The sequence below is a fragment of the Triticum aestivum genome, chromosome 7D (genome assembly GCF_018294505.1).
Source record: "Triticum aestivum cultivar Chinese Spring chromosome 7D, IWGSC CS RefSeq v2.1, whole genome shotgun sequence".
Lineage (NCBI taxonomy): Eukaryota > Viridiplantae > Streptophyta > Magnoliopsida > Poales > Poaceae > Triticum > Triticum aestivum.
The window spans coordinates 422692823-422702068 of record NC_057814.1 but is presented as its reverse complement, the minus strand read 5'-3'; the positions used below and the strand labels follow the sequence as shown (position 1 = coordinate 422702068).

At 43.5% G+C, this 9246-nt stretch overlaps 2 protein-coding genes across 3 annotated transcripts; both read right to left on the bottom strand.

The window, feature by feature from the left end:
- Window positions 1–309: 309 nt before the first annotated feature.
- Window positions 310–4176, bottom strand: LOC123169299 (protein SUPPRESSOR OF NPR1-1 CONSTITUTIVE 4-like). 2 transcript variants are annotated; one of them, XM_044587140.1, is made up of 2 exons: window positions 4058–4176; window positions 310–2402 (listed from the first exon to the last, which is right to left on the bottom strand). In XM_044587140.1, exons 1-2 carry the CDS (start codon window positions 4102–4104, stop codon window positions 434–436), a joined length of 2016 nt encoding a protein of 671 aa, XP_044443075.1. In that variant the 5' UTR covers window positions 4105–4176; the 3' UTR covers window positions 310–433. The 2 variants fall into 2 exon arrangements, with proteins under 2 accessions (XP_044443075.1, XP_044443076.1); XM_044587141.1 differs by lacking the exon at window positions 4058–4176 and adding an exon at window positions 2490–2854.
- Window positions 4095–6610, bottom strand: LOC123169300 (pentatricopeptide repeat-containing protein At2g01510, mitochondrial). The gene has a single exon (XM_044587142.1). It carries the CDS (start codon window positions 6600–6602, stop codon window positions 4689–4691), a length of 1914 nt encoding a protein of 637 aa, XP_044443077.1. The 5' UTR covers window positions 6603–6610; the 3' UTR covers window positions 4095–4688.
- Window positions 6611–9246: the final 2636 nt, after the last annotated feature.

The following is a 9246-nucleotide window of genomic DNA, read 5'->3' as shown; positions in this document are numbered from 1 at the left end:
CATTTGAATCTATTTCAAAATATTCCCACAACTCGTGCGGGGTATCATCTAGTTTGGTTATATAGGACGAGTTGTGCCCTTGCGGTTTTCCCAACCTCTAGTCCGGCCATCTTCCACAACTCAGTGTCATAGAATGACACAAATCAGCTATGCAAACCTTATTTCATTAGCAATTTTCTTAATTTTCTTTCGGCACTTCAAACTGCCGCATTTTGTCATCGTGGTTATCTGTTGACACAAATGGAAATGACCATTGGGCTTATCCATGGTTGAATTTTGCACATAACAATTTCAAAATTACCGTGTGAATTCAGAGAAACGACACCCCAAGAAGTGCATGCATCACCGAATGAAACAATTTGGTTTCAAAACCTGAACGATGCTTTCATCATTTAGCTGTATATAATTCAAGATAGCCGAGTCTTCAGCGTGTTCAACGTCCACGCGGAGTATGTGGTGGTAGCTGAAGCTCTTCAGTGCTCTTCTCCAGCATCTCGAGCACTCTGGTCATGGAAGGCCGATCCGAAGGGGAGATTTGCACGCACCACAGCCCGACCACCACCATCTTCCTCACCAGCTCGGTAGCCTCGCCATCATCGATCGCGCAAGCGCTTGCACAGAACTGATCTAAGCCTTCATATAAACATTGGGGGAAATACTTGCTGCTGCTGCTGCTTGTCCCTGAACCAGCAAAATCGTCATCGTGGATGTTCCTCCTAGCCCCAGATATCTCAAGAACCATCATGCCATAGCTGTAGACGTCGGACTTGCTGGTGACCGCCCCTACTCCCCTGGAGAACACCTCAGGCGCGATGTACCCGATCGTGCCACGAGCTCCGGCGATGGACACCGCGATGGTGCTCTCTTTTTGGGAGGACAGCTTGGCCAGTCCGAAGTCAGAGATCTTCGGCTGGAGGTCCTGATCCAGGAGGATGTTGTGAGGCTTGATGTCGAAATGCACAATATGCGCGTTGCAACCTCGGTGCAGGTACTCGAGGCCACGCGCGATGCCAACAGCAATGTCGAACAGCGTCTCCCAGCCAAGTGAGTGCTCAGTGCCTCTCCCAGAAGTGTACCTTTCAAGGGAGCCATTCGGCATGAACTCATAGATGAGTCCTCGTTTCGATCTTCCCTGCAAGCAGAATCCCAGCAGTGTGACAACGTTTACATGGGAGGTCCTGCTGATGCTGGCGACCTCAGTCATGAAATCCTCACCATCAACGTCCTTGTTGTCCTTGAGCATCTTCACAGCAATCTCGCAGCCATCCGGGAGGCTGCCTTTGTAGACCACACCGTTGCCGCCTTGGCCGAGTCTGTGCGAGAAAGATTTCGTCATCTGTTTCACTTGTGAGTAACTGTACCTCCTCGGATGTTGCCGCCGCAGGAAGGATTCAATCGTCGGTGTGTCCCTCTTCCAGGGCATGGGAGGAAGTGAGCCATGAAGCTTCTTCTTGTAATACAGAAATGCTCCCAGAAGAATGAGGCACAGCAGCGCCAATGCACTCAGGGTCCCCGCAAGTATGTATGTTCTAGCCTTCTTCCTCCCTGAGGGAGTCCCTGGTTCAGACACCGGAGCCGGAGGTAGCAGGGGTACCATGGACGGTGGCATGCTGGGGATGAAGGCCATGAACTCGTAGCGCAGGTAGCAGTTGGGCCCGTTTAGACGGACACCGTCCATGTTGGCGCAGCATCCGGCGAGCCAGACCATGTGCGACGCCAAGCACCGACTGCACTCCTCGGGGGGCAGGTCCTCCGTGCATTGTGCCAGCCCATGCAGCGTCATGTTCGGTGTGACCTCCTCGGCGTCAAAGGCAAAACGGAGCGCCGAGGCCGCCGCGGCAGGGAGCATCCGCCCGGCCAGCCTCTGACGCGCCGTACCCAGGCTCACTGGATCGGAGAAGTTGTGGGGGTTGGGCACGTCGAACCGCCGCGCCGGTGACGTGTCCGCGCTGCCAAAGAAGGGGGCGTCATCATAGCGCACGAGGCAGTGCCCGTACCAGAGGACAATGTCCCTGCGGCCTCCACACCGGGTCCCGGGCAACTCGGCTGCCGCGCCAGCGAGACAGGCAGAGCAGTCGGACCGCTCCGTGTCGGCGAAGCACATGGCGAGGCCAAAGACCGCGTCCGCCGCGTCGCTGGCGCCGGTAGTGAAAGTGGAGTTCAGGAAGCTGGCGTCCATGGCGGCCATGTGTTGGAGAGAGGCCTGGAGCTGGAGGAGGTTGGCCTCGAAGCCGGCGCTACGGTTTGAGGTGGCTGCAGTAGAGGTGGAGCAGTCAGGGCAGGCGTACCTCCCATTGGCCTTGGTCCCGCAGATGTTGGGGAGCTGGGAGAACACTTGTGGGAGGAAGACGACGACGGTGAAGAGGAGGAGGCGCCGATGAGGCGAAGCCATGGTACTGCAACTGCAGAGGATGGCATCCACGTCAGAACTGATGAATCTTGCTTCAAGACTGTAATGCAATGCAAATTATTCATGCAAGGAGAATCACCAAGGGAAAAAATTGGGGATTAGTAGCAGGGAGTCAAGATGAAGTCTTCCCCGCTGGAGAGACTAGGACAGGCACCGGCCGGCAAGAAGCAAGTTGCATGGTGGAGCAAGCTGTACTGAGTGCATCAGCCAACGCCACACAAATCCATTTGTCTCTACAGCAGCAGGTCAAAAAAGACAGCTGACTACGTAGCAAAGGTCATATCTACTACTATTCCACCACAAAACCTATCTATACGGCATCTTATTATAATATCTCTTTCTCTCTCCACGTATGCGAGGTGTATAATTAAAAGTTGGATGGGAAAAAAATTAGGAGCTGTATGGTGGTTGCAGTGATAGACTGATAGTCTCTGAAGCTTCAACAAGTGCAAACACAGATGTACATCGCACTTAAACTTAGCTAGTGAACTGACATTGTAGACCAAAGTAAGAATGAGAACTGAAATAACGGCCCTTCTGAAGTCCTGGGATATTTTCAGTTCTATTAATATGAATAGTAACTAATTATTGTGATTATAAGATGATGTAACATAGTAAAATACAATTTGTCTTAACTCTGTCACTATGAAACAAATAAGATGCAGAGGAAGTAATTTTATCACAACAGCAGACTCTAAGGAGAAAAACCAGCCACATACCTGGTCCAAAGTGCAAGTAGAGCTATGCCCTAAACTTATAGAACATAAAAGGAACCCAGCCATAGCACATTTCTCATGGTCAACGTGTAGATGGGGAAGATCCGAAGTGCAGGTAGAGTTACAAAGAAACCTCTCCTAAAACTCGCAAAATGCCACCCTACAACTTTGTATAAGTTTTCTTTTCGAGGTACAACTTTGTATAAGTTATGACACAGAACTGATGTCATGTCAAGTTGTTTATGCAAAAGAAAAGTACGTATTAGCAATGCAACAAACAAAGGGAGTTCATTTTTGATAGTTAGCAGTCCATCACAACCCACACTGGAACCTGGACCAATAGATATACACAGATCCTCAGGAATCTGAAGCAGGGAAGCAGGGCAGAGTGAAGTGCAGAAAGACAACTGAGAAGATAACACTGTTATCTTTCATACTGCAGGAACCATACTAATTTTTCCAGGTTCTCATTTCTCAGTAGGGACATTCTTCTTACGTATAGTGAAGTCCTAAGAGAAGAGGTGACAGATGCAAAACAAGTCAGCCAACTAAAAAAGGAAAATGGAATGCCAAAGCTAGATTTGTTTCTTCAAATGTGGATAAACTACTGACAAGCCAGTCGCATAATCAAAGGTTTGCTACTCCATAATAACTCAAACAAAAAGATGTTAACACCAAATCAAAGTTCTCAACTAATGCAACTAGCCTCATTCATTGTGCTACTTTGTAAGAACTTATATTTGAAGTCCTCAACAATATTGCAACTTATAGAAAAATGGCCAACAGACTTCATATCTGATAAAGGGTTATTTCTTTCGATTATATAACAAACAGTAGGATGGATATTTCCCACCAGACAGAAGAATAGGATAGATATGCAACACAATAGATCGAACATGACACAGAAATAAAGACAAACGGGTTCCTCTACCTTGTAAGGTAGTGCAATCGCATCAAACTTCTAATAGTTATTTCCATCTTCAATTAATAATTTTATATCTTCATGAAGACCAATAGTTTCATGGGATGCAATTCCAGTGGCGTAATAGGCTTTTTACAAACCTTTGATAGGCATCAGGGCACAAAACTCAGCCCTCCAGACAAAAGCTTGCCAGTATGGAAAATCAGAACGAGATTTTCCCTCATTATATTTGAAACCATGAAGGCCAACCTTGAATTCGGGTACACCCCTCCTAACAAGGACTAAATTTAAGCAAGACCAGTGGAGAACCAGGTGTTCCACAATGAACACGATCATGTTTCTTCATCTCTGAATGACTTACATACATGAAGTGCTCCATATCAAAGTCATCACCTTTGCGTTTTGCAACTCTGTGCTGGCTCAGTCAGCATCCAAGCTTGTCTTGTAGAACAACATCACAGTGAACTCTGACAGTAACAGACAATCACAGATTTCCAGTCACTTTCGAATTCTCAAAACTGAGCTGTTTTCTTTTTGGCTGACCTGTGCTGTTTTGGAAAAGACCACATCTTCTGTCGTATGAGACTAATACGACTAGCACCCGATATGAGCAAAATCAACTTGTTTATTCACTGTAAAGCTACCAGTAGTCTTTGCAAGAGCACTCACCATTTACAAAGTGATGGTAACGGTTAACATCTCTTATGATGATTTCACGCTGCGAGATCTTTGAAATCAGCTTGATAACAACATGACAGTCCTCGCAAACTCGAAGATTCTTAGTCACAAGAAGCTTTGTCCCAGGAGGTGTACTAATGAGCCCAAACGCAATGGCCAACCTCTCACTGTGGCTTCTCACCATATTCCTCTTTTCATCATCACCCACATTGTGGAAAACTGGCATTGTGTCAGGCACATAGCCAGCATCACTCATGAGACCTTCCAATCTCTCTAACTCTTCATATATTTCATCTGATCTAGGATGAGATGCATCCCCAACTAGAAATCCATGAGTTTTCCCTTTCAACTCAATCCAACTGCAAGCGAGGATTTTTTTCAGGCCTCTATTGGTCATTAGCTTTCTCACCCTTGCAGCATTTTCCCATTTCCCAGACTGAGCATAGATATTTGATAGATGGACATAATTGCCAGCATCTTCAGGCTCGAGCTCAATCAACTTCTGCAGGGCTAGCTCACCTAGTTCAACATTTTTGTGGATCTTACAACCATTGAGAAGTGCCCCCCATATTCCTGAATCTGGTTTGATAGACATTCCCTTAATAAGATCATATGCTTCCTCAAACCTACCAGTGTGACCAAGAACATCTACAAGGCAAGTGTAATGCTGCACTGTTGGCTCGATGGAGGACACATCAACCATCAGACCAAAGAACTCTTTTGCTTCTTCTACCATCCCTCTATGGTTGCAGGCAGATAAAACCCCAACAAAAGTGATGTTGTCAGGAGTCACTTGAGCATCTCCCCTCATTTTGTTAAACAATTCAAGCGCTTCGTCAGCATGGCCATGCATCCCATATCCACATATCATGGCATTCCAAGAAACAAGTTCCCTCTTCATAAGTTGCTCAAAGAGAACACGAGCTACATGAAGCCACCCACTCTTGGCATACATGTCCACAAGGGAAGTTTTCAGCTTGTCCTGCCCCCCGAACCCCCTCCTCCAACCAAACCCATGCAGCTCTCTCCCTCTAGGCAGAGCAGCTGCATCAGCCGCCGCTGATATTGTACTCACCAGAGTAGCGATTGTGGGCCCAACACCATTAGAAGCCATGTCGCGGCACAATGAAAGCGCCTCCATGGGTCGCCCATTCTGCCCATATGCAGCAATCATCGAATTCCACACAACAGCGTCTCTCACCGCGATCCCATCAAACACCGCTCGAGCATCGTCCACACACCCACACTTGGCGTACATGTCAACAACACCGGCGCACACAAACACATCCTGGCCCCACCGTGTGCCCGAGATGTGCTCGTGCACCTCCCTCCCTGTCTCCAGGTCCAGGAGCGCCGCGCACGCCTTGAGCACCAGCGGGTACGTGAAGTTATCAGGCTCCACGCCGTGCTCCGCCATCCCTCGGTAGAGCTGCACCGCGGCCTCGCGAGGCCCCTCCCGCGCATAGGCCCTGATCAGCACGTTCCACAGGAACACGTTCCGCTTGGGCATTCCGTCAAACAGGCGGCGCGCCTGCCCAACATGGCCGCAGGCAGCGTACAGGTCGACGAGCTTGGTGGACAAGACCGTGTCAGGGCCGAGGCCCGAGACGAGGAGCCTGCCATGGAGCTTCCTGCCGGCGCGCAGGGAACCCGCGGCGACGCAGGATTGGAGGATGGAGGCGTAGCGGTGGTAGGAATGAGGGGAAGAAGCAAGGTGGGAGTTGGTGCTTGGAGGTGGTGGTGATAGTGCAATGGCGGTGGTGGGTGGGAAGGTTGTAGCCCTGCCGAGCGAAGAGGAGAGGAGACGACGGAGATGGCGGCGGTGTCCGGCGGGTGACGGCGCGTTTCTTGATTTTGAAAGGATGGAGGGAAGCATCGTGTGTGGCCGCGAAGGCGGTTAATCTGGGCGTCCCTATGTCTCGCACTATGTCTCCTTATGGACCGGACTGGCCGCGCGGGAGGCTACGGCCTCGTTTCCTTGTTTATTTTTCCATGTTTTTTAATTTCGTTTTTTACTTCCATTTATACTTCCAAATATTCTTCCCGTCAAAAAAAACTTCAAAATATTCTAAATAAATATAATACAAAAAAAACTTTATATAAATATTCACACAAAAAAATTAACCAAGCATTTGAAAAATATTGAATGTGTATAGAGAAAATGTTCACATGTGTACGAAAAATGTATACAAAAAATATACAATATGCATGAAAAAATTTCATCGTGTATTTAAAAAATGTTAATCAAGCTTTTCAATAAAAAAATTAAAAATTATTTTAGAAATGTTAATCAAGCATTGAAAGAAATTAAATGTGTATATAATAAATGTTGCCCATGTATTAAAAAATAATAATCTTATATTGTATTCAAAAAATGTTACTTTTATTTGCACAATGTTAAATATATATAGAAAAATGTTGAACATGTATTCCAAAAATGTTAATCAAGAATATTAAAAATGATAAATATGTATAGAAAAAATGTTGACCATGTATTAAAAAATGTTAATATTAAATTTGAAAAAAGTTAAATATGTATAGGAGAAATGTTGACAATGTATTAATAAAATGTTAATCCCATATATGAAAAATGTTAATCAAGAATTCGAATTTTTTTAAACATATGTATAGAAAAAATGCAGACCGAGTATTCCAAAAATGATGATCTTGTATTTGAAATATTTAATCAAGCATTTGGATTTTTAAAGGGTCTAAAAAATGTTGACCATGTATTCAAAAAATATTCCACTTGTATTTGAATTTTTTTTAAATGTGTATTAGAAAAATGTAAAATGAAAACCAAAAGAAAGAAAGAAAATGAGAAGATAATGGAAATCGGAAAATGAAACCAAATAAAAAAGAATACAAAAATAAAACCGAAGAAGCAAGTGCAAAAAGAATTGAAAAAAATGTAAAATAATAAATAAACAAATAAAAACAAAAAAAGTTAGAAACCAAGAAAGAGAAAATGTTGAGCATGCATTAAAAATGTTAAACTTGTATTTGGAAAGTGTTAAACATGTATTAGAAATATGTTTTAGATGTATACCCTAAATGTACAATGTGTACGGAAAAAAGTAAACATAAATAAGCATAACTTTTCAAAAATACTAATCAAATTTTTTAAATATGTTAATCGTGTATATAGAAAATATTTCTGATGTATAAGAAAAATGTTGAGTGTGCATTAAAAAAAAGTTAACACGTGTTGAATGAAAAAGAAACCAATGAAAATTCACAAAAAGAACAAAGAAAAATAAGAAAACAAAATAATAAAACACCAAAGAAAACAATGCAAAAATTGAAACCGGGAAAACCAAGAAAGAAACAAAGAAAAGAAAAACGATGAAACCATGAGAAAAACAAAGAAATGAACAAAGAAAAGCAAAAAACAATGAAAACCAATAAAGAAAGAAATAAAAACAAAGATAAACGAAAAACCGGTGAGAACCGACAAAGAAACAAAGAAAAAAATAAAAAAAATAGTAAACCATGAAGAAAACCAATGAAAAAAAACAGGGAAGAAAAACAAACAAAATAGAGAAAAAGGTATCGAACCAGCGAGGAGATCACTCCGAGCGAGCGTCGCATGTCAGCTATCGCGAGTGATCGAAGGAAAAATTAATCAGGTCGGCCCAGTTTCTGTGCGAGGTAAGAAAACCCTTAGCGAGAGATGCTTAAGGCTCGCGTAAAGCGAGATATAGTCCTGGCAGGTTAAACTTAATGCTATGGTTGAGTTTTACCTTAATGAAGCTTTGGTAGTTGCGGATGCTTAGTAGAATTCTAATCATAAGAACATGTGATGTAAGTACGAAAAGTATGTTAGCTTAAGCCTCTCCCTCGTTAGTATGATAAGTATCATTGTCATGCCATATTCAATTACCTAGGGACAAACATTTTCTCATTGTTCTTCAAAAGCCTTTACTTTTATTGTTTTTCATTAAAACAACAATTAACTCTTTATTATCATGCAAAGCTATCTTTTTTATTCTCCCAAAGTGGTTTCATTTCTTGTTCTAGGTAAAGCAAAAGTTAGTGTGCGTAGAGATGTATCCGTGGTCGATAGAAGTTGAGAGAATATTAATTCTACCTTTAGCTCCTTGTTGGGTTCGACACTCTTATTTATCCAAAAGACTACAATTGATCCCCTATACTTGTGGGTTATCAAGTCCTTTTCTGGCGCTGTTGCCGGCGAGTAATAGCCTGGGTTGAATATTCTCATGTGCTTATTTGCTTTATCTCCAAGTAGATTTCATTTCCGGTTCTAAGTTGTTCTCTATCTTTAATTATGCGTATGGAACACGAAACACCAAAAGAATTAGTTATACTTGCTACTCATGGAGATGGAGAACCTCCTAAAACCCTTAATGTTGGTTATGTGTGGAACATTGGATATTTCTTTGATAACCCCGATAAATCCATGTTCAACATGGCAATGGGACACACTTTGGATCAATGTGAATACTTTAGGGATTATCGTTTGACTCAAAAAGGAAAACACTTATGGGATCAGATAAAAA